The 24,150-nt window shown below is 49.6% G+C and overlaps 7 protein-coding genes across 7 annotated transcripts; 4 read left to right on the top strand and 3 right to left on the bottom strand.

Annotated features, from left to right (window-relative positions):
• Positions 1–501: 501 nt before the first annotated feature.
• On the top strand, positions 502–1,532 carry J7337_011583 (uncharacterized protein; the record flags this gene model as incomplete). Its single annotated transcript, XM_044829120.1, has 4 exons — positions 502–525; positions 634–763; positions 819–896; positions 1,018–1,532. 4 exons carry the CDS (start codon positions 502–504, stop codon positions 1,530–1,532), a joined length of 747 nt encoding a protein of 248 aa, XP_044675795.1.
• A 4,279-nt stretch (positions 1,533–5,811) lies between these two features.
• Positions 5,812–7,627, top strand: J7337_011582 (uncharacterized protein; the record flags this gene model as incomplete). The annotated part of the gene is made up of 6 exons (XM_044829119.1): positions 5,812–5,826; positions 5,891–6,040; positions 6,094–6,429; positions 6,479–6,640; positions 6,697–7,551; positions 7,607–7,627. The coding sequence occupies 6 exons, from the start codon at positions 5,812–5,814 to the stop codon at positions 7,625–7,627; spliced, it is 1,539 nt and encodes a 512-aa protein (XP_044675794.1).
• A 549-nt stretch (positions 7,628–8,176) lies between these two features.
• On the bottom strand, positions 8,177–10,364 carry J7337_011581 (uncharacterized protein; the record flags this gene model as incomplete). The annotated part of the gene is made up of 6 exons (XM_044829118.1): positions 8,177–8,890; positions 8,958–9,215; positions 9,268–9,657; positions 9,710–9,820; positions 9,877–10,202; positions 10,358–10,364. 6 exons carry the CDS (start codon positions 10,362–10,364, stop codon positions 8,177–8,179), a joined length of 1,806 nt encoding a protein of 601 aa, XP_044675793.1.
• A 758-nt stretch (positions 10,365–11,122) lies between these two features.
• J7337_011580 (uncharacterized protein) lies at positions 11,123–12,642 on the top strand (the record flags this gene model as incomplete). The annotated part of the gene is made up of 4 exons (XM_044829117.1): positions 11,123–11,180; positions 11,283–11,341; positions 11,401–12,492; positions 12,547–12,642. 4 exons carry the CDS (start codon positions 11,123–11,125, stop codon positions 12,640–12,642), a joined length of 1,305 nt encoding a protein of 434 aa, XP_044675792.1.
• A 993-nt stretch (positions 12,643–13,635) lies between these two features.
• J7337_011579 (uncharacterized protein) lies at positions 13,636–14,418 on the top strand (the record flags this gene model as incomplete). Its single annotated transcript, XM_044829116.1, has 1 exon — positions 13,636–14,418. One exon carries the CDS (start codon positions 13,636–13,638, stop codon positions 14,416–14,418), a length of 783 nt encoding a protein of 260 aa, XP_044675791.1.
• Positions 14,419–15,265: 847 nt separating this feature from the next.
• J7337_011578 (uncharacterized protein) lies at positions 15,266–16,457 on the bottom strand (the record flags this gene model as incomplete). Its single annotated transcript, XM_044829115.1, has 3 exons — positions 15,266–15,637; positions 15,846–16,121; positions 16,260–16,457. The coding sequence occupies 3 exons, from the start codon at positions 16,455–16,457 to the stop codon at positions 15,266–15,268; spliced, it is 846 nt and encodes a 281-aa protein (XP_044675790.1).
• Positions 16,458–18,536: 2,079 nt separating this feature from the next.
• On the bottom strand, positions 18,537–22,249 carry J7337_011577 (uncharacterized protein; the record flags this gene model as incomplete). Its single annotated transcript, XM_044829114.1, has 5 exons — positions 18,537–18,599; positions 18,666–20,366; positions 20,421–20,923; positions 20,960–21,724; positions 22,222–22,249. The coding sequence occupies 5 exons, from the start codon at positions 22,247–22,249 to the stop codon at positions 18,537–18,539; spliced, it is 3,060 nt and encodes a 1,019-aa protein (XP_044675789.1).
• Positions 22,250–24,150: the final 1,901 nt, after the last annotated feature.

The following is a 24,150-nucleotide window of genomic DNA, read 5'->3' as shown; positions in this document are numbered from 1 at the left end:
AAACTGGCGAAGGAGGGGTCAAATCGTCGTGTAGCCTCGTTTTACTGTATCGCGAGATCTGCCAACACCGAAACGCTCAACCAGAAAGTTTGGATCCAGATGCCAAGGATTAATTGCTGAGTCAGGATGATGAACAGTCACGTGTCGACGGCCTGAATTCCGAAGCCACTGGCTGACCCGCTTCCGGGGAGCGGAAGATATGCGACAACGGCCGGACCCCGATGTTAGTTATCACTCGATTGTGGATTTCAAAGCAGCGAACAAAACCCGCCCACGTCGTGCTACAACCTTGTTTTCTAAGCAAATGACTCTCAAGTTTACACCTGTAAGAGTATTTACAACTGCTTCTCTCTTTACAACCGCTGGCTATTCAGCATATCAATATCGAATCTCACGTATCAGCTCTAACACCACACCCCCCACTTGTTAGTTCTCCAACTTCTATGCGATTCTCTTACACTGCAAGTATGAAACTAACGGATCAACGCAGCATCTAACAAGATGACGGCCGATAACTCGTTTGAGGTGCGCACAAAATTCTGAGCTATGAGTCATGGCTGAGAAAAGGGGACGAGGAGAGTTGTTGAGATCTGTTCCCAGTATTCAGGAACTAATGAAACGTCTTGAAAACAGACCCTCTTTGCTGTTCCGCTGTCATGTGACGGTTGTGTCAAGGCGGTTTCAGACTCTCTGTACAAGCTCGGCGGTATCAGTAATGTGGAAGGCAACTTGAAGGACCAGTTGGTTTCTGTCAAGGGCACCGGTAGGGCGAGCTAAGTCACCGAGCCGCGTACAAGCTAACGGTGCCGAACTTCCAGCTCCTCCATCAGCTATCGTAGAAGCTATCCAAGCCACCGGAAGAGATGCCATCTTGCGTGGAACGGGGGCCTCAAACAGTATGTGCAGAGCAGTTACGCACCCTCCTGTGATACAATCACACTGTCATCGGACTGCCGGCTCCTGAAAACTTGGCTCTACAACTTGGCACGACGGATCACTGACCTTGAAATCTGATAGGTGCCGCTGTGAGTATTCTCGAAACATTTGAAGATCCTGTGGATGGCTTCTACGAAGAGCCTAGCAGAGACGTAAGGGGGCTAGCAAGAATGGTTCAAGTTAGTTCAGGACGGACATTGGTTGACTTGACTATCCGCGGCGTTTCTCCCGGAACTTACAAAGCTTCAATTCGCGCATACGGCGACTTGAAGAACGGTGCGACGTCAACGGGTCCTGTCTGGACAGGAGAAGACAAGAAGCCTCGGGGTGACCTTGGTACTATTGAGGTCGGTGAAGATGGACGGGGCGCAGCCTTCATAGACCATGGTTTCCAAATCTGGGAGGTTATTGGACACGCTATGGTTCTAACAAGGCAGGAAGAGAAGGACGAACCACTGAAGAACGATAAGGACACTGTCGTCGGCATTATCGCACGAAGCGCTGGTATGTGGGATAACGATAAGACGGTGTGCTCATGCACAGGCAAGACGCTCTGGGAGGAACGAAAGGACGAGGTTCAGAAGGGAATGCTATGATAACGAAGCATTTACCAATCCAAGTCGGCAACCAAGCCTGAACATTAACGCTGGACAGTGCCAAGAAGAGTATTATTTCTGATTTATGGCATGATGCTCACCCTTTGTTGAAAGCTTGTCGTCCCTCCAACTGTTTCTCCGCAAACTTGAAACAGAGCCCTTGCAAACCGAGTTGGGTTGAAGAGTGACAAGAGGAAGATCTGTAACGCATCGACGGTGCTGCGGCGAGATGTGGTGCGATATCTGACCTGGGGACAAGATCGAACATGGGTCTTTTCCATGATCATGGTTCGATATCATTCCAAAGGGGCAATGTCCCTCGTATTTAGCTGCGCGTCACGGAAAAACTAATTCTCGTAGTCGTTCTCTTTGAAAGAATTCGGAACTATTTTCTACGGTTACACATCCTCGTGATAAAAGCTGGTAAACGGCTGATGGAAGTTTGAGACTAAGGCATAGACGGCAAGTAGAATCTGAGATCCAAGGTTTCAATGCATTGGCAGCAAGACTTTGCTGGGATGAATATGAAACCCCGGAGATCAGCCACAGAATTATGCGAGACAATGGTGTAAGTGACAGCTGTAACATGTTCCACTGGCATCTTTACCTCGACGTCAATCGCGATAGGCTAGCGCTGCCAAGGTGAGCTTCGGAGTAGATCGACTGTTTCGATGCCTTTAAAGAGAAAAGAATATTCAGGTGAGTGAAGGATGAGACGGAGGAACAGGGACGATACCTGTTCGTGTATATGAGAGAGACGGGAGGAAATACAAGGTTGAGGTTTAGCTCAAACCTTCGCATCAGGATAGTAGATAAACTCAAGATCTGATGTACGATGAGAAACAGGGCGAGATGAAGGAACAAGAAACTGTTCAAAGTTGAATCTGGAACTTAAATACGATACTAACTAACCTTGATGGGTACATGATCGACTATTGCCGTTGAACTCGCCCGTACTGTGAGACAGACAGATAGACAGGCCAAGATATGATTATTGAACATGGACCATTTTCATGATAGCAATGTGTATCTGAAATTTCTGGACGAATGCTGGCTCTTTTATTCAGATTAACCAATGACTTTGACTCGCTTGTTAAGCGATGCCAACAGACATTAACTTTATTATGCTTTTTGGTATCAAGTAGATATCACAAAGACTGAATATGAGTGAATGTGCCTGAAGTATACTATCGATTTTAAGCTCATCAAATAGTTTCCGGTGTGAGATTGTCTCAGATATCTCGTGCCTGAACGTCATGATGTCTAGAAACTTTCTGCTACGTCCCCGGGTCTCGGGCTGTAACCAACTGGCACCCCTGGCTTGGCTCCATGGGGCTCCGGATCACCATATGCCGAAAGGTTCAATGCAACATGCACTGCCGCAGTCGTCGTAAGGCCTCCCGCAGAAAGGGAGTACATCTATATAGTTGTTGGCCCGGTAAGGAGGCCAGATGGGGTCAGAATGCCAGGAGGAAAACTCCCAACACAATCAGGCTTGAGAGACTGGATGAAGAGCCCGGACTGGTGGTACGCTATGGATACTCGGTACTATATCGCACTCATACAGCTAGATGCGTGTTGAGTGGGCGCATTAGCGTCGAGGCTGGCGGCAATGGAAGCAAGGGATAGGCTAGGAATTCTCCAAGATGAAGATGTTGTAAAAAAGTCAAGAGAGCAAACATCATCATCTGTCGTTTGGTTCAAGTCATGAAAGTTGTTCCTGTTGGTGCCGGTTTCTTCCTAAACTCCGTTTGCCAAGATCGCTTGAAAGTCTCTCCCTGGTGGCCGCCCGGGTTGGATCTCGGCTCTTTGCTAACGAGAGGACGTACAGTACAACGACTGTCGTTTTCACTCACCGTAGATCCACTGGTCCTCACATCTTGGCAGCTTGGACTGGGGGCAGGTTAGTACCACTTGTCAAGCTCATTTCGATCCCGTGCCTTCGGGACCGAAGCCTGAATAGAACAAAACGTCACGATCGAGTCTAGTAAGAGTAAGTTATGTTAGTCCGCTGTATGCATGTTCCATTCCTTTGGGCCTATGCTGCAGGGTCCATCACTCTAAACTGCCCACATCAGGGCGCTTAAACCCAGATTAGGATTGATCGAGAGGATGGAACGCACGTCATTCGACACCAGCAGCTTGGACGCATAAACCCATCCCATCCCATCAGCCACGGCGGTCGACCAGGGTATGACTTGTTGGCATTGCAAGGCAAGTTAGGTAGACTGAAGATTCCCATCGTGAAAAAGAGGGGAGAATTTGGAGTAGGCGCCGAGGGGTGGGCCATACAGGCAAGATCCTGGTGTAGTGGCCAATGAGAAGATGCGCCTGAGAGTGACCAGCACCTGTGACAGTCGCTGCAGCAGGTGCATAAAGTGACCCCGTTGTCTAAGCAAACCCTGGCAGAACCCCAAATCTTTCATCACAGTTCGCATACAACCTTTCGATTACTTTGAGGCATCTGACGACGCTGCTGAATGCAGTGGTTCGATCTAACATGACAGCTAGTTTCATGAGGGTAGGATACACCAATTTAGCTCTCATCTATGTGAGGAAAGGAAAGACATCACATCTAACTAGTTCATCACATCACAGGTGATGGTTATGCATTCGGTCTCCTAGTCTACACCGTCAAACAGTCAACTTTTCTTTTTCAAGTCCCCCGATATGTATCCATTGGTTATGCCAGTGGAGAAAAGAAACAAGATGAGGATTTTATGTTCCCAGCTCAAACCCGGCCCGGTAAGAGTGTTGGCAAACCTCTTACATGTGGCTAGCGGTCGATCAGACGTTGCACATACACCGAGAGAAGTAATACATTTCAGATCTCAGATGTAGTTGGAAACATTGCTATAGCAGAGGCAAGAGGAAAAGAAAAACGTGCGAACCCTTGTTGCACATCCCCCTGGCCCGCCGCTGAGCAGTCCTCGGGGTGAAATAAAACTTGTCGTGTTAAAACAGGGTGCTAGAATAAACTGGTCTAAAGCTCTACTAAAATATACCATAAACTTGCCCAAGTCTTTTTATCACTTATGATAAAGGTCCCGAGTTTTCTTACCTCGCCTTCCATCCATGACAGAGACTGCAGAGTGTGGTTGTAGAGAGTCAGGTCCCGCGTAGGCCGTGTGACAACCATCATCGAACCAATTCCCATCGTCTCTAGGCGCTGGGTCGAGTTGCACCAGCCACTCATCGTTTGTTGTGCCGTATGCCATCTCAAGCACTGCTGCAATCCATCACTTCCATCACCGCGCCATTGACTCTTGGCTAGCAATAATCTCTTGTTCAATCTAGAAATAGGTCATGAAATTGGCAGTTTTGTTCCTCGCAAAAGTTTTGATTCCATGCTGTGTGTTTGCATCCATTGCAGCTGAGCCGGAGGGAAACATTTCACTTACATGGACGATTTCTTGGCCTATTCTCTCAAGCTGGATATAATAATGACAACTCGGCCTCTCGATTTGTCGTTCGCCGATCAGTATCTCAATTGTCTTCTCTTTGTTGCATCGTGATAGCTGTTGCACACAATACCCCGTTCGTACAATAGGTAAGGTAGCTTGTTCTATACCTACGCGCTTAGGTCTCGAGTCGAGTCCAACACTCAACTCTGGGCCTTTCAACCACTTCTCAACCAACCTCAGCAACCAACAACGCTTGAAGCTATAAAAAGAACATTCTCAAGAGCAGACAGAATCCGACATACGATCCAACCTAATCTCCCATCGATTATCGACATCACAAGACAAACCAATCCCCTCATCGTCTAGTCTCCAAGCACATCTTGACTTTCCTCTTTCTCTCTCAAGCTAGCGCCACTGGCTCGGCCGCCAAGACATCGAGGCTTGCAGTGCGCCAATTGCTTGCTTCAGGCTCCCTTCGCACTCCAGCACCGGACTATCCCTGCTAATCCAACCCCCTGTCCCCTAGCTTCAGTGAGGTGTCCGCCAGGCCCGTACTTGGCATACCCCTGTACCCCCGTACCGTGCCTAGCGTACCTGCCCCCCCGCCGCCATTCGACCCGACCGCACCACGGGCACCTACCTTCCTTACCTCTGGTCACAGGTGCTGCCCGCCGAATAATAAGTTGGGACAGCCCTCATACATTAAGCGCCCATTCTGAGCCCCTCAACTCTCCCTTGACTCTCGAATTTCTGCTATTTACCAAGAATACCCCCCTATACTGTTTTCTATTCCCGATCATACCGTTCTTACATACATATCTACCTATCATTCTAAATTCGAATCTGCCGTGGTACTTTGCCCTGCAACGACAATCATGTCGTTGAAACAGGTACGCATACTCCTCTACTGTCATGTCTTCCCGATCAGTCCACTAACTCAATTCCTCTCCACAGGAAATCGAGACCTGGGTGGCAGCCCTGGGCCGTTACGATAACAATGAATTCGAAGAGGCCCTCAACGAGTTTGGAAAGATTGGCGACACCAGCAAGATCCTCTTCAACATGGGCGTGATCCATGCCACACTCGGCGAGCATGAGAAAGCTGTATGCCAACCTTTACAGACTATACAATTTGACAATACTAATTCCTTGCCTAGGTTGAGAGCTACCAACGAGCCATTCGACTTGACCAATACCTCGCCGTTGCTTACTTCCAGCAAGGCGTCTCGAATTTCCTCCTCGGCGACTTTGAAGAAGCCCTCGCCAACTTCAACGACACACTCCTTTACCTCCGTGGCAATGCCATGATCGACTACGCTCAGCTCGGTCTTCTATTCAAACTCTACTCCTGCGAGGTGCTTTTCAACCGAGGTCTTTGCTACATCTACTTACAGCAGATGGAGGCTGGTATGCAGGATTTCTCCTATGCTGTGAAGGAGAAGGTGGTGGAGGATCACAATGTTATTGATGATGCTATTAGAGAACAGGCCGAGGTTTGTGATTCCACAGCATTTATCCTGGCTGCTCATCTAACTTGATTAGGGTTATACTGTCTTCTCAATTCCTGTCGGAGTTGTCTACAGACCCAACGAAGCCAAAGTTCGAAACCTAAAGACAAAAGATTATCTTGGCAAAGCCAGACTTGTGGCAGCTTCAGACCGTGCCAATGCCTTCACTGGATTTGCAGGTTCTGAAATCAAGAACGTAAGTGGTTTCCTCAAAATTTCCATGCTGAAATTTCCTTGACTAACAGCATTTAGGCTGGTAAGCTAGAGGTCAAGGATGACCGGCCTGCCGACAACATTTCCTTTGCCGCTACAAATCTCGTCAAGCCTGGTCTTTCGTCTCGGAGACAACAATCAGAACCTCCGAACAACCGAAATGTATTTCCGCCAACACCCCCACCCGAGAACGAGCGCCCATCTCGTGCTGCTTCTGTTCGCGGTGGGAAGCCTCAGTTGGCTAAACTCAACATACAGCAGGCCGAGCCAAACCGCCGCTATGAGAAGGCAACTTCTCCACCAGATAGCCGTTCTCGGCCCATGCCCGCAAGATCAGCGTCTGCTGCCAGTTCTAGAATGATGCAGAGGGAGCCTCAGCCTCTCCAGTTAAGACCCCGGCAGATCCCAGAGGAGACAGGGTCACCAGAGGATGTCTACGCCATGTACCAGGGAGGTGATCCTTACCGAAACTCAAGAGGGTCTACCGGCAGTCGACGCCAGAGACAACCACAGTATTCTGAAGAGGAAGACGGATCAGATTATGAGGGCACCATCAACGAGAACGACTTCGAGATGATCGGTCAACGCCGAGGTCCAGGCTCTGTTTCAGGTCAACGTGGTAGCCGACGACCAGAGATCACAAAGATCCGTGTCAAGGTCCACGCTGATGAAGTCAAACTCATCATGATCGCTCCTGATATCAAATACGAAACGCTAGCCGACAAGGTTCGCGATAAGTTTAATATTAGGCGACGATTTAAGATTAAGGTTAAGGACGAAGACATGCCCAATGGGGACATGATTACAGTTGGCGACCAGGATGACCTGGAGATGGTGATTGATAGTGTCAAGGAGGAAGCAAAGAAACAACGAGCAGAGACTGGCAAGATGGAGGTATGTAGATATTCCCTTTCTTATGGTTCTGAACCCGTCGCTAACATGATTGCAGATTTGGATCTTTCAACTTTAGACATATACCCTGACAGCGCGCATTTGCATTTTGGATATTTACGAATTTCTATCTATCACGAAGCAGTGGCTCGTGAGTTGACCAAATCTCCAGAAGAGACCCTTTTCTGTTCTTGGATTTTTTACCATTATCTTAATCTTGTACTTTTCAAAGCATGTCAAAATAGCCAACATATTAAGGGTTTTAAGTTAGATGGCAGGCAGGCAGCCGGAGTCCGGGGTATTTTATTTCTACCTATCTAATCACTCATACGGAGGGAATCAGAGAAAAGAACAGGGCGAGACCCAAGGGTTCGCGTTTAACCTCAATCATGACATTATGACAACAACACATTTGATAGTCCATCGTGAAGTGAAGCAAGTTAGTTGATCGTGAATAGGGGCTGGCAGTATTTACCCCAGCCATGCCTGTCCTTGAACTTGCGCATAATTTTACAGCTACTCATACAACACATCTCCAATTTTATCCAAAGCCCTGTCCTCAATGCTCAATACCGTGGACGATCAATAAACTGGGTGACTTTTCATATCTTTGCCGAATCTCTATTCTCTATACAGTCCTGACGGGGAGTTGTCCGCTAGATTCCAGTTCACCAAGCAACGAAGCCACGACATTGGCACGGAATCGCCACTCATCTTGACCCAGCACATCAAACAGAATGCGGGACGACTTGCTCACGGCTTGTGAATCACCAATCGCAATTAGGCGAAGAGTAGCATGTAAGTCGGGAGCCTGGTCGGGAGGGATACTCTCAAATAAGCGGTCAACGGTCGTTTCCCAGTCATCGTTTCCTTGCACGGTCTTGTTGACCAATTCAACCAAGTCGAGACGCGGAATCTCACTGACGAGGGCTGCTCGGTAAATATCAGGAGGAGGGCGCCAGAAGAAGTACGGTAGCAAACGGGCCAAGTTAGCCACAGAGGCATATCGCACAGTTTCTTGGAAGATGATCTTGGAAGTATATGACTGAGAAGATTCCGATGAAAGCATGGCTGGAACAGGAGATAAAGGGGTGGACCAGTTGAGAGCCGTGCCTGTGGGTTGGATGGGCTTGTAGTCATCAGAAATGGACTGGGAGGAGGCGGTGATGGCATGAACTTCGTTGACGAGGGGAGTCACAAGGTAATCTCTTATGAGCTCCTGCTCGCGAGATGTGTGGTCGGCAGAAGGTGTTTTCGTAAGGAGATTGCGATACTCGTGCTGGAAGAAGTCGAGCTTAGTTGGATTGAGTTTGATACCACCTCGGGTGAACTTGTAAGTCAACTGATCGTAATTAGCACACTTGTCATGCAGTACTGGCAGCCTACAGCAGCTCTCAGAAACAACTTACATTCTCGGCGACATCACTGAGAGTTCTTGGTGTCTTCGCATCTCTCTTCGTGGACGCACCTAGATTGGCAAGCCACGCCTGTAAAGCCATAGGAAAGACGTTCTGGTCCATATACGTAGACAGGTCGACGCTGCTATCGCGCTTGCTAAGCTTGGATCCGTTGTTGCTGACGAGAAGGCCTAGGTGAGCAAAAGTCGGGGGCTCCCAGCCGAAAGCTTCGTAGAGCGCCAGGTGCTTGGGTGTTGAGATGAGCCATTCCTATGCAGATGTCAGTGAATATCGCAGAATTTCAATCCCTGAGAATATTTACTTCACCACGGATGACGTGTGTAATCTTCATCAAATGGTCATCAACTACATTGGCAAGATGGTACGTAGGATATCCATCCCTTTTCATGAGGACAAAGTCCTCCTCGGGCTCTTTCTTCTGGAAAGGCCCGTAGATAGCATCCTTGAACTTTGGCGTGCCGAAACGAGTAGAGTCAAGCCGAACGACATGAGCTTCACCCTTGGCGGCTCGCTCATCAGACTCAGAGCGCGGCAGAGTACGACATGTGCCAGGGTAAGCCGTAGATTTGCCAGCTTCGTGAAGAGCTCGTTTCTGGGCTTCGAGGACTGTTTGATCACAGAAGCAACGATAGGCGGAGCCATTTTCGAGCAAGGTCCGCGTGTGTTCTTTATAGGTCTCCAGACGCTCCGACTACTTATTGGATCAGTACAAGGTGAGGGTGACAAAGTCAAGAGGAGCTTACTTGTCGATAGGGGCCATATGGACCTCCTTTGTCAGGACCTTCACTCCATTCAAGACCGGCCCATTCAAGATCTTTGAAGATTCTTTCTTCAGCATCAGGCACCAATCGATTCTTACATAATTAGCATGAGTGGCTACAAACCGAAGTCTTACACACCAAAGACTTACTTGATCAGTATCTTCAATTCTAATAATGAAATCACCGCCGTCTGTAGCCTTGGCCACCAAATTGTTGAACAACGCAGTTCTCAGAGAGCCGAGGTGTAGATATCCGGTAGGTGACGGTGCAAAACGTGTACGGATGGGCTTGTCGGCTGATTGCCCAAGGATATATCGCTGATTTGTTTCTCCCCCTTTGACCTTGGTATCCTTGTTTCCAACCTTCTGGTCACGCGTCTTTAAAGCCGCCAGTCTTGATGGCTTCTTAATGGATCGATCATGTTTCCCCCCTTGTTCATTGAGTTCCTTTGAAGGAATTTGAGAAGCCTTCTGCGCTATATCAGAATTTTGATCATGTTGACGAGCAACAGAGCTTGCGAAGTTGCGACGAGCAAGAAGAGGTATTGGATGATATAAAACAGGATATTGTATAAGATTTCTTGAAAGCCTCGACGGGTGGCTTAACAAGGGCCTCATATTGAAAATGTACCTCTCATGACAAGCTAACAAACGAGTGTGAGTGAGTAAACCAGTCTCATGAGATTGTGAAATTGTGGCGGTGCATGGCGAGTCAGTGCAGTGCGCCACACTCTGGCGGCTTGTGTCGTCTCAAGGAAAACGTCGCCTGCGATAAGAGTCAAAATTTCTTATCAGTGGACATGAGACCCTGAAGTTTGGAACGCGTCGTTGAACAATGGAGGGGCAGATATTGAAAGACATAAAAAAGTGTTTGCTTGATGTATCAAAGATGCAATAAATTCAAAACTGGATATAGTACAGTCTATAAAGGCCTTTATCTGTCCTGTCGGAGCTAATTTTATTGTAACAAGCAAACAGAGTTGGATTTGCTATCAGAATTGGAATGCCAGGCGTCAACGAACATGACGCAGGCAAAGTCAAGTGCAAACATTGAGACAACTTGATATGATAAGAACGGGTTCTGCATTTAATTTCTGGCTGCAGATTACAGAGTCACAATATTAGAAAACGTCAAGTCGACAGTGTATTATCGAGGAAGACTCCCTTGATTTATACTGTTTGACAGACAGATCTTTTCTCTTTTCTTCTTTCCCTTACGTACCCCGCGCTCCAAATCCGCGCCAAAAGATTTTCTACGGGCCCCTGCTGCTTGCACTCAGCCAACAGAGTTGATCGACGGAGCGGACCAATTCTTCATCCTGCATTACAGTACAGCAAAAGTACTGTAGCCTATTTTGCTGTACCTACTAACCTTGCATCATCTCCGCTCTTCAAGATGGATGAGAACCCTTTCAACGCAGGCGCTCCTGGCGCTGAGGAGGTCGATCTCTATGGTACGTCCAGAAAGACAAGTTTATTATTCCAGCCACTCGTTCGTTATCGCCAATTTTGTGGTGGTTGATAAGCAAGGCCTGCCTGGCTAACTCGACTGCTAGAACTTCTCGAGATCGACAGAACTGCCACACCAGATCAGATCAAGAAGGCTTATCGCAAGGTATGTGGTCGCGGTTGCACACACAGATCGTACAGCACTTTCTTACAGATTCGAAATAGGCCGCCCTGAAGTACCACCCAGACAAGGTTGCCCAAGAGCATCGAGAAGAATCCGAAGCCAAGTTCAAGGAAGTCACGCAAGCCTACGAAATTCTCAGCGATGAGCAGAAGCGCGAGCTCTACGATGTTCACGGAATGGCCGCCTTCGACAAGTCCCGAGGCGGCCCTGGTGGCCCTGAGGTCGACCTCAACGATATCCTCTCCCAGATGTTTGGCTTTGGCATGGGTCCGGGTGGCCCAGGTGGCCCTGGAGGTCCCGGCGGCGCTCGCCGACCCAGACGTGGTCCTGACGAGGAGCAAGAGTACAAGGTGACGCTCGAGGAACTTTACCGTGGCAAGACTGTCAAGTTTGCTGCCAACAAGCAGGTACTTTGCGGCCAGTGCAAGGGCTCTGGCGGCAAAGAGAAGGCCAAGTCTTCTTCCTGCGAGCGCTGCAAGGGTAATGGTATCGTTGAGGCCTTCCGCCAGATAGGGCCTGGTATGATGCGCCGTGAGACGGTTATTTGCGATCACTGCCAGGGTGCTGGCCAGGTCTTCAAAGAGAAGGACCGGTGCAAGAAGTGCAAGGGCAAGCGAACAACACAGGAGAAGAAGGTTCTCGAGATTTACATCCCCAGAGGCTCGATGCAGGGCGAGCGTATCGTCCTGGAGGGTGAAGCCGACCAGTACCCGGACCAAACGCCTGGCGATATTGTCTTCACACTTGTGGAAGAACCCCATGATGTCTTCACTCGCATTGGACATGATCTGTCTGCTGAACTGACTGTATCTCTGGGAGAGGCTCTATCAGGATTCTCACGAACTGTATTCAAGCACCTCGATGGACGTGGCATTCACATCGAGCGACCTCAAGGCAAGATCCTACGACCAGGTGACTGCCTCAAGGTTCCCGGCGAGGGCATGCCTATGAAGCGTGGCGAGACCAAGGGTGACCTCTACTTAATTGTCAAGGTGGAGTTCCCTGAGGATGGCTGGTTGAAGAGCGAATCGGAGTACGAGACACTGCAGAAGATGCTGCCTCCTCCCCCTGCGAACATTGAAGCCGAGGAAGTCGACGAAGTCGAGTATGAGGACGACGCTGACATCGAGAAGGTAAGCATATTTCTTCGTGACTGCGCTTGAAGCCAGTAGCTAATTCGGTGACAGATGGGTGAGAACTCGGGTGACGGCCGATTCGGTGGTGACTGGGAGGACGACGAGGACGATATGGGCGATGGCCAAGCTCAGTGTCAGACCCAGTGATTGGGGATACCTCCGCATCGACGAAGATGGAATATTCTTAGTCATCACTTCATTAATCCAGAGCAGAAACTCCACAGAGCAGAAACTCCACGTCTCTATCTCACGATCAGGGACAGGTTCACTGCCATGGTAATGGCGGCCTAGGGCAACAGGTTTATCAGTATCAGGGCCAAAGTCAGAGGCTTCCGGGATGATATCAAAAGGAGAGACGACTGAGGACTTGTTCGTTTTGGAAAGGAGAATCCAAAATGGTATCATATCATGACCGACCATACACACCAAACCACACCACTCTTGGGTCCAAAGAAGGAACTGGTCTCGGTATTCAAGGCCGAGAGATTCCGTTGCAGGAGACACATGATAGATAGACTCGTGCATAAACACATTGTAGAGGCATGAACTTTAAAGTTGAGGAATTAATTGGTGAGACGTTGTGCAAGTGTGAATAAGAACAAAGGAGAGCGAGGTCAAGTCTGAGGTGGGAAATTGCATCGTAGAGGTACCGACTTCAAAGTGGACCCACCACCTCTTTGGGCTGCTTTAGTCGAATCAACTTACACCAAACAACTCCAAAGTTGATCACTTCCTTTACGTTGACAAGTAGATGGGCGCCAATTTGTATGGGGGCTGATTCTGATGACATCCAATTCTTCGACTATTGTGGGAATCCCCTGTTTGCAACCAAGGCATCCGATATACTGCTCACTCAATCAGCAGTCAAGTGGTGTATAAGAGCAACGAGTTCTTTCTCATCTTCCACTGCCCAACTGTTTGTAGTCTCTCCGAGAACATATCTTATTCAGAGTTTGGACCTGAATACAGTTTATATATATATATACATATATATACTTAAAACCATGCATATCGAGGAATCTGTCTCACAATCCCATCTATCTGGACCCACCCCCGCCATTTGACGTAATCCCGAGCCTCCACTAACATCAACACCAACCTTACCTTACTCCTCCAACATACCCATACCAAACTGCAACAATGTCACGCAAAGGCGTAGGCCTTGCGGCCTTTGACCGCTCACGTCTCACATCAGCACAATTCGCATCTCATGGCTCCTCACTGCGCGCCAACAACGCCCAAGCCCTCGAAACTCAGCTCGCCGTGTTCCGCTCCCTCCTCCAGCAGTTCGCAAACACACACGCTCGCGATATCCGCTCCGATCCCGCTTTTCGCGCCCAATTTGCTCGCATGTGCGCTGCCATCGGCGTAGATCCACTAGCGAGCAGCAATAGCAACAGTAGCTCGGACGGAAGCTCCATATGGGCCCAGTTACTCGGAAAGACGGTCAATGATTTCTACTTTGAGCTCGCCGTCAGGGTTGTTGAGGTTTGCGGCGCCACTCGTGGGGAGAACGGAGGGCTTATCGGTCTGGCGGAACTGAGAGAGCGGGTTGCCGCAGGACGTATGGATGGCGCTGATCCCATTGCTGACGATGATATCCGGCGCGCTGTACAGACGCTTGCTCCGCTAGGCGGTGCGTATGCTGTCGTGCGTGTAGGTCGAAAGGAGTATGTGCGGAGTGTACCCCGTGAACTCAACGATGACCAAGTCTCGGTCGTTGAGGCGGCCCAAGTCCTGGGTTATGTGAGTGTCAGTATGCTAAGGGATAACCTGGGCTGGGATAGGGCGCGCGCCCGAACCGTGATAGACGATCTCGTTGCAGGCGGCATGCTGTGGGTTGATAAGCAGACAAAGGGCGAGTGGGAGTATTGGAGCCCTGGATTTATGGCCGAGACTGCTGCTCCGGACCAAGGCGACTGAAGCACCCTAAAGCACTGACTTCTCCCTTCTATGGAGTGTCTCGAAACGCGGCAGGCTACACGACTATTGTGGCAAAGCAGAAGTCCCGACCGCAATCTCATAAGACAAAGCAAGAGTACTGGAAACTCATGAGGCGCCTGTCTTGCTTTGGTCCCTCATGTAGTCAGGCTACCAGACTTGTTCAACGAGCCTCCATCACTCACCTCGCATGCCATGGTGAGTTGCCCAGCCAAGGGACATTTCGCGTCTACAAATAGTCCCGGCTCAGCAGCTCGAAGCCACCATCAAGAGTTTCCAGACATGATGCCATACGGGAGATGCGAACAACTCTCCGAAATGATAGGACCCAAGGCCTTTCGCTCCAAGTTTTACTTGTAGACAAGTGTCACTCACGTATCAGAGTTCTTCTCACATATCCTCAAATTAGGCTCTAACCGGCCAACCAGGTAACTCGACTATAGAAGGTGTATAAAAAAGATAAAAATACTAGTTCATTTCATTAACCAGCAACTCGCACATACAAACATACACATCTTACCACTTCCCCTCCACATTGCCCTTATCCTTAACCAGAATTTCTCTTGTAGATACATATTCAACAACCTGAGTTCAGGACGGGCACCGGTCCAACTCACCCCCTCATCTCGGGTATATACTTGTCAAGCGACACGACCCATCCGAGCATGGGTTTCGACGTCATCCACCCATCGCCAAGAAGTCAATGTTAGTTCACTCCTTCGTCACTAGGTTTCCCTCCTCTTTAGATACTTTAGCCGTTCCTAATGCCATCTTGCACCTGGCTTCATCGGCGTGGCTGAGCTCGGATCGGCGCTTGAGATGGAGTCGCTTAGTAGGGAGGGTTGGGGCCACCCATGCCAGGAGGAGGGTAGTCATCGGGGCGGCCTGGTCGCATATCACCAGCGTTGGATCGACGGTCGTCACCGAAGTGCTTCTTGCGGAGAGCTGCGAGACGCTTCTTCTTGGTGATGGTGTTGATGTAGGTGCCGATGATGAAGGACACAATGTTGAAGAAGGGGACCCAGAGCTGGTCAGGGAGGAACTTTTGAGCAAAAGCCAGGCAGATAGGCGAGGTGATCCACGAGACCCGCATCACCTTCCAGAAGCCGACCTTGACGGTAGCACGAACCTGATGGTAGGTGCGAGCGCCAGCGATGAGAGCCATAGCAACGAGGTAGACGCTGTTCTGGATAGGAGCGATCTAGGGGTTGTGTCAGCGACTGATGATGCAAAACTGGGTCCTTCAAATCTCGCTCAAGTTGTGTTCCCAAGTCTTCTCCGAACATGAGCGTACTTCAATCGTCTCACTTGCAACTTGATCGTACAGACTTGTTCTGTCAAACCATCGATCTCTACCTCCACATGCGCACGAGCCGGACAATCAAGGAATGTTTTTTTTTATAACTTACAATGAGATTGCTGACAAGAATCTGCAGAATCTTGGCGCGCAGGCTGGTGCGGCCCTTGAAAGCCTTCTGGAGCGCCCAGATGAGGAAATGACCTAGAGGAGCACTGATGAGAGCACCATATGCGGCCATCTTGGGAACACGAGCGGTGAAGTAGTTGCCGTGCTTGTTGCGGTCCTTGGCGAGCCATGAAGCGACGAGCTCCTGTGTACCAGCAAGAGTACCAGCGGTGAGCATCTTGGTGCGCAGAGGATTGTCTTCAAGCTCCTTGATGTAAGCCTATCGGATCGTCAGTCATGATCAATGTTGTTTTCCTCTCGGATCTTGCAGAGCCATAGCATCATAGCTTGGGGGAGTAGCTCATGCGCATTCTAGCTTCCAGCATCCTGAGCAGGTAGGGTCGGGTCTCCAACGTACCGCCAGATAACCCTTGGTACCAGCATTCTTCATACCACCGGTCAAAGCTGTACCGATCACAGCAGAGACGGGGTGGTGGCCCTTTGTGCCGGGAATCTTGCCAGCCTCGGCCTGGTCAAGCATGTCGCCCATCTTTTCAGTGGCATCGTGGACCTTTTCCGACACCTTGGTGACGGTTTCACTCTTGAAGTCAACCATGCTTGCTATTATTCGGCTATATGGCGGTGATGGTGAAGGGTATGATTAAGTGAGAAGCGCGTTCTAGTTGGAGGTCGAGATAAGAATATTATTTTGATCCGACTCAGGGTAAATTGCTCCAGATTGAATGATGCCCTTGATCTGTTGGATCTTGGTTTGTGCTCACGGCGCGCTATGTCCTTTTCGTCGTCGTCGTGATCGTCGTCGTCGGATGTTATCGTCAAAGTCAACACGGCCGCGACGGCGTCATCAACGGGTCGAGTCAAGGGTCAGACGCGCAAGAGAGACTTTGATCCAGGTGTCAGTGAGGATGTCCAATATAAACAGGTGGGGTCTAACGATCGCGGATCGTTATTGACATGGGGATGAGGGAGGGAATGTGCGCGCTCGCTCAACAACAGCAGCTGGACATGACAATGGATTACAGGAAAGAGGACTTGACAAGATGGCGGGAGAATCTTGCAAGGCAAGGAAGGATTGAGGTGGATCAGAGCCAATTGAAGTACTCGTGAGGTATCTAGCCAATGGCTTTGTTTACTCGAGCAACGAGACCAACAAGGCCAGAGAGGTTGAGGGAAGGGCTGCAAGTCGATGATGACGGGTGATGTGATGGAAGGTGATGGATGCTGTTGTTGTTGACGTGGAGATGGAGCTCTTCCCGGTCCAGGGTAATCGGAACAGAGCGGAAAGGAAGAAAATAAACTTACAAGCGCCGGTGCCGAAGGATGATGATGATGGTAGTGATGATGATAAGTTGAAGATGGTGAGATGGGGGAGACAGACGTGGAAGTGAGTGGAGCGTAGGTAGGTAGCGGTTGGGTTGGTGTTGATTTGTTTGTCTCAGGCCTTGGGTGCTAAGGATGGATGGAGGTGACCGATCTGGGGGGGGGGGCCTTGAGCCTTGGGGGGAGGAGGAGTGCGTGCGTGCGTGCGTGCGTGCTGAACTGGGCTGGAGTGGACTTTGACTGGGAGATGAGATTAAAGAGAAAGAAGTCAAGTCAAGTCAAGCTCAGCTCACTCCAGACGCTTGAGCTGCAACAAGACAGGGGCAATGTCCAAAGACGGTGGCTGGGACAAGTAGAGTTGTGGTACCGTTGCAGCATGGCCTAAGCCTAAAGAATACTCAAACGATACATTTAATCTACCCAGTCCACAATGCCTCGGCCCGCTGTAAATAACAACAATCGAGCCAACCAAATCTCTCAAAACAAAACAGTGTTTACCCCTGGTAAAATGGGTGCCTCCATTCGGCAGCTTCAGCTACCGCGGCTCCAGCTCCCAAATTGGCGAGCTTGCGTGCTGACATCCACTCAGAACCCACAGGCTTCCTCTTATGTACAGCAGCCTAGGCATGGAGCTCCCCAGGCCTTGGATGGTTATTTCAGCCACAAGTAAACGTCGTATCCAATTCTTTTCCTCCTCTCGGCTGTCTCCTCTAGACCTCGGCCTCCTCCAATTGTCTAACTACCTTACCTATCTACAAACATGAATGAATAACTTCATGCACTATCAGCATCACCCGTATTCTCACTCGCTTGTTCTGCACGACACCACATGAAACTACCGACCTGGCCTAACCTCCTTAGCCTCTTCGGTAATCATGGCCGGGACGTGTTGAAAAAAGAGTGGCTGGGTCAATCGCTTTGCATACACAGAGGCATACACTCCATGCCCAGACAGGGATCCCTTCACGTGAAAATGGCTCCTCCGACATCCGGAATCTTCTCGCTGTGAATGATGTTTGTGTATATATATGTATGCAAATACTTCTTATCAACAGAGGCGCCCTCTGTAAAACTAGGTCCCAAGGATATGTCAAAATGCCCAAAGCACGGCCCGAGGATTCGATTCATGCTAATCCTCGCTCAATCAAAAAGTCGTGCCCTTCAAACGCCTATACCTAACACAACGGACTGTCTTCATGGACATGTCCAGAACCAGCAATCCATATTCCCCTAGATAGTCAAGTCGTTCAACGAACCAAGAATGAGATCTCCTTTTCATACAGAGCTAGGCCTCTGGCCCAGCTGTTAAAGCCAACGATGTACTCAAAACGCCCTCGTGCTTCGATATGCTACTTCATACTGAGCCGCGAAGCCGTTGCTTCCTAGCCAACCAGTCCCCGAGCATATTGTCAAGTTGCTGTACATGCGTTAGTACTGTTGCAGAATAATGTATGCCAAATGAAGTGACGATGAAAATACTCACAGTGGTTATCTCCGCTAGCTTAGCGTTCTGTTCTCTAAACATACCACTGACCACCGGGTGGTCTTTGCTAACAGGTTCCACGTCTGTCTTGTCGTACACGACCATGAGAAGATCTCGAACGTGCTCACCATCGTCGAAGAAGGCACGAAGCTTCTCGTCATCCCAGCCAGGTTCTTTGGCACTTTTCGTTGAGCTACTATCCTTAGGTGTCTCGTCACCAGGCATGAGCTCTGGTGAGGGTACATCAGAGGACGAGCGACCTTCTTGGGAAGACGTGTCGATCTCCAGTGCTGGTGGCCGTGTTGTGTTGACAGGTGACACCTGCACCGGTGATTCTGACAGACGATCCTTCTGGCCTTGGCCTGCCGCTGTGGATGCGTTCGGCTTGGCGGTTGCATCGAAGCTATCAGGGAACGCTCCTGGCAGCTGTGGCCGTAGTCCACCCTCGGGCTTCTTCTCGACGGGTTGCTCTGGTGTCGTTCGGTTCGTAGGCTGAGACACATCATCCTCGTCGGAGCTTGACAGTTCATCCAGATCCATCAATGGACGAGGCTTGACTGTCTTGGTTGCCCTAGGCTCGCCTCCTGTGCTTGCGCTGCGGCCCAACGCCCTCGCCAATGCCTTCGTATCGTCGTGTTGTGCAGCGGCTGAAGAGGAACGTACCTTGGCCGAATCCCCACCACTTTGTGAATTTGATGGCACTTCATGTGTCTCCTGTGTCTCGGGATTGACGATCCGCATCGACGCCGGTGGCACGTTGGACACATCGTTGACCCGAGTCTCAGCCAGATAAGCTGCGAGTTCCATGGTCGACGAGGTCTCCCCACCCTTGCCAGGAGATGCTTCAGTTCGTGGGAGCTGCTTTTGAAGTTTGCTTGTACTCCGTTGCGGTTGTCTATCAGGCGACGCGACCTCTTCAATTGACTCGCTGTCCCGAGGCTCCGATACGATATCCATAGAGCGCTTGCCAAAAGATTCGTCATCATCGTCAACCGACTTCTTTCTGTCCTTTCTGGAAAAGAAGCTTCGGATGGCGCTCGGCTTCTTTTCCTTCTCTTTCCGAGACTTATCTTGGTGCTTCTTCTTCTCCTTGTCGGACATGAGCTCCTTGTCCAGCTTATCAAGACTTCCTCGGGACTTGATATCCTTGGTTGTTGAGTCCTGGGACGGCCGAGGTTGGTTGTCGTCTCGTAGTAAATTGGGCGTGAGAGTGATCTTCTTGGTCTCGACTGTCTCATCTCTAAAGAAAGAGTCGGTGTTTCTGACGGTACCATTGCGGGATCTGCTGGGGCCTTCCTGTTTGTTGTCGAATAGTATTTCCTCACTGCTTCTCGTCTCATCTTCCTCTTCCACAGTGTCAACCTTTGACGGCTCCATAGCCATTTTAACTTCTTTATTTGAACGGGGCTTAAGAGGCTCAACCCTGGCGGTCTCCTCTGATGAATCATCTTCTATGATCGATATCGTTGAAGCTGGATCTCGATCTTTCTTTTGTTCTTGTTGTTGATCTTGCTTGGCTGTAGTGGTCGAGCCGGCGAATAAGTCATCCAAGTCTTCTTCGTCAGACGAATAGTCGTCGATTTCAGTGTAGTCGTGGTACGTGGGTGAGGTGAATGTGACCGTTTTGCGTCCAAATCTAATTGGCGATTTGAACGTTTGCTGCTTCTTCTCCGCCGTATCCCCCAACATAGTTGCAGAGAGCTGCATTGGGTTTTAGTAACAAGTTTGAGTAAAAAACTAAGTAAATTTACGTACATCGACATTTCTGTGTTTATTCAGACGTGCTAGACGTTCTGTTGGCGTTTCAATATGCTCTGCAGGTAGGTATCCTGTTATTTCGTTAGTCACTGGCCAGTGGAAGTGGAAATCTTTGTACTCACCAATGCTGCTGTCTTTAACAACTCTGACTAGCCACCAGTAGCTGTTGCTATCGTCTAGCAAGACCATAGTGTCACCTTTGGTTGCATTTGCTTGACCTTCAACGGTAGCCACGAAAGTGTGAAGGGCGTAAACGAATTCGAAATCAATGTCCTCTATGTCTTGTAAGCACTCAACTGCCCAGCCGGAGTCAATGAAATTGTAGTCGTCAGGAATGGAGATTGCAGAATCATCGTCTTCAAAAGATTCTTCGTAGGGAACAGTAAGTGCGGGATCGAAGTCGGGGCTTTCGTCGTCAAAATCCGAATTGAATAGATCCAGCATTGGATCACAGTCATAGAAAATGTCCTGCTCTCTGTTATCGGCTACGGTGCCCTTTCCTCCAATACTCAATCCTTCAGCAGAAGGATGCTAACCTTCATTACTGCTGGACCTAGCGTGTGGTTCGACCTCTTCAAACGTTTCGTGAAATTCGGCCGTCGAATTGGACGTTGTCCAACTATCGTCGGGTTCGGGTTCGGCGTCGTTATGATGCTCGTCGCGACCGTTATACTCACCATGAAGACGATGGTTCCGGACTTTCGTGAGTAATGCTCGTGGAAGCTGCGCAATTGCGCATGGACTGGGTACGGAGTTGGGGGGTTCAGGATATGGCGAGCAAACCCTGGTGCCGCTTGAACCAGAGATACTGGGAGTACTACTCCTCTGCGAAGGTAGGGAAGAGACACGGCGTGGCCATGCCGCAGGGGTAGCGACGGGGTAGCACCCACCATCTTCAATCGAAGGCGAACTTGAGATCTTATCCATCATGTCGTCATCGAGGTCATCGTCGCCGTCGAGCTCGCCCTCATCCGAAGATGAGACGCCTCCATTCTGCGCAATTGCCAGTGCATCTTCTTGGTTCATATTGCTATTGTTGTCGCGTGCGCCCTGTGCGCGAGTATTCCCACTTGTAGAGTTGGCGACAAGTTCGTCTGCAAAGGAATCAATTTCGTCGAGACTGTTGCGGTTGTCGAGAGAAACTCTTGGAGAGCGTCGCTGTTCGTCTTCGATCTCGTGTGTGACCTCACGAATAGTCTCAGCTTGGTGGGGACCTAGGGAGTTGGCGTTGCCGCCCAGGCGTGGGCTCTTCGAGTGGTCCTGAGCGGATGGAGAGTGATGATCTTGGAGATCGATAGTATCTGCGATCGGGGCAAAGGGTCGTTAACGTCAGTTTGTGGCGTCGTCAAAAGAAGCTTATGAACACAAGGAATGAGAAAGTAGAGGACTAAGTCAAGCGGTTGGAATGTATCGTGACTTGCAGCGACCCCGGAGAGCAACAGACAGGTTCGAGCTTGGATAGTGACCGGGGGCAAGGGTAGACGAAAGTACGATGAAACGTAAAGAAAAAGAGTGTAATAAAAAAAGAATGGGTGAGGGAGAAGTTGGCCGAAGGTCTACTTCAAGGGTTCCATGTGGTTGAATAGACGAAGCGAAGTTTGTATAAAGGGGGCAGGGGAAAGAAAGTTGTACTGTAAGAGGGACCGACGAAACAACACGAGGATGAGGCTGCGCAAGAGGCGATGCACCCCAATCGCAAATCCCAAAGGCTGAGACTCATGGTGATATTGGCGTTGGCATCTCGTTCCAAGTGTAAAAGGCAGGACAGGACAGCAAAGGCAAAACACTAGGCACATACCGGCTCTGACGATCGATGGTCGTGTCATTTTGACGGGACGAGCGAGGCCGTCAACAACAAAGTCACTCTGCTCCGACGACAACTGTCCCTGAAGGAGCAAGGCACCAAAAGATGGGAGATGCTTGACCCCTGGCGCCAGAGAAGCGCCGTCTCAATTTTTTATTTCAAACTCGGGTGCTGGATGCTGACGGCTGGGGGCCGGGTTTTTTGTTGCCTGTCCACAGTACAGTATGTATGCTGTTACGTGAGAAGCGGGCGGTAGATCCTTGCGAGGATAATCTCGTCCAACTCAGATGTACCTGATTGATTGATTTGTTTGTTTGTTTGCTTGCTTCGGTCGTTGGGGGCGTTGCAATATCAGGCTTTCGGTCGTGGTACTCGATTGGATTTGGTGTCGCTCAGCGTGGTGAACAAGGTTGCGCCCGTAAAAGTCAATCGATCAACCAATATGCCCAGTGGCCAGCCACGGGCTCGTCCAACATGAAGCTGCTTCTGCGCAAGTGAGTGGAAACGGATCTCTGGGTGTCGAAAAACTGGAGAGAACGAGCGACGATCTTTGTTCCGTGTCTGTGTGGGAAAAGGATGGCGTAGTAGTACTGTAGGTAGTAGTAGTAGTAGTAATAATAATAATAATAATGAAGTGAACTGGCCTGGCCCAAGTTTCGTTTCCTGGCGGGACCTTGGCCAGACACCAAAAAAGACTGACTCCACTGCAGCAGTGAAACTACCACTGATACTGTCACTGTCAGGCACATCTATTGGTGTGGTCACTGATTCAAGAGGAACAGATCTAACGTTTTCTGCCCTAACAATCCCTCTGGAATCCTTAGCAAATTTTCAGTCTCCTATTCTAACCACGTAGGCCAGATGCCAGAGCCCCTAATGCACTTTGTCTATCGCAAACGGATAGTTGATGTTAGTTAGTGCGGATGGGGACGAGCCCGTTGAATGGAGCGTCACCCGTTTCAGACAACTCGTCCATCCAGGTTGAGAGCAGCTCGATAATAGAGTGCAAAAAGATCTAATGCACGGAAACAAAAGTGGAGGCTGCGGTTTAATGGCCGGTCTATTAGGCCATCATTGGGGCCAAGACGGGAGAGAACGATAAATGGAAGCAGAAGAAAAGAAGAGCGCGGGATGAGACGACGATACTGATACTGGTAACAGGGATCTCGTCTCTTTTCCACTCCAGCTGGAGGAGGACTCTCCCTTTCAGGGCTGAACGAGTCAGAGTAAAGGATCATGATGCGAGCTGCAGCATTGATTGAGAGGTGAGCTAACGTTGAATAGAGTCATGCAACGCACTGTGATGATTACTTGCCCACTGACGGTGCTTTTGTTTTATTTACATTGATTGCATATCACTTAAACTCCACCAAGTCCATTGCACGTATTCTCCTCTTGTGGTCGGTCGTGTGGCATTTTACCTCACGCCGAACCCGTGACGAGACGGGATGGAGCGCGTTTCCCATTAAAACCCCTGAATGATTAGCGTTTCCAAGAAACCGTAAACTTTGGCTCTAACGCAACCGGGGAATCGTTCAGGACCACCCGCGTCTCGGCGGGGTCTTTGAAACGCTGAAACGTCCACACGCCAAATGGGTCTTGGTCTCCATTGCTCAGGGGAAATTGCCTTCATTGGCTGTGAGTAAATGTTCCCGTCTCTTCTCGAAAATAAGACAGTCACTCCTTCAATTGACTTTTCAACGTCACTGAAGTTATGTAATTAGATGTCACGATGCACCCGAGTTCGCCAATTTGATGCTTACTTGTACTCAATTGCCAGGCCGATACTCTGTGTGGCAATCACTGCAACCCTCAGTGGCCTCAAAATCACCTCTGTACCTAGTCTGTTGTCTGTAACCTCACATGTCCAAGTCAACCACACCATGAGGTATGCAGTGCAATTACCCAGCATACCATTGGATT

Source organism: Fusarium musae, chromosome 9 (genome assembly GCF_019915245.1).
Source record: "Fusarium musae strain F31 chromosome 9, whole genome shotgun sequence".
NCBI classification, from domain to species: Eukaryota; Fungi; Ascomycota; class Sordariomycetes; order Hypocreales; family Nectriaceae; genus Fusarium; species Fusarium musae.
Note: the sequence above shows the minus strand (reverse complement) of the source record. Positions and strands in the feature narration are given on the sequence as shown.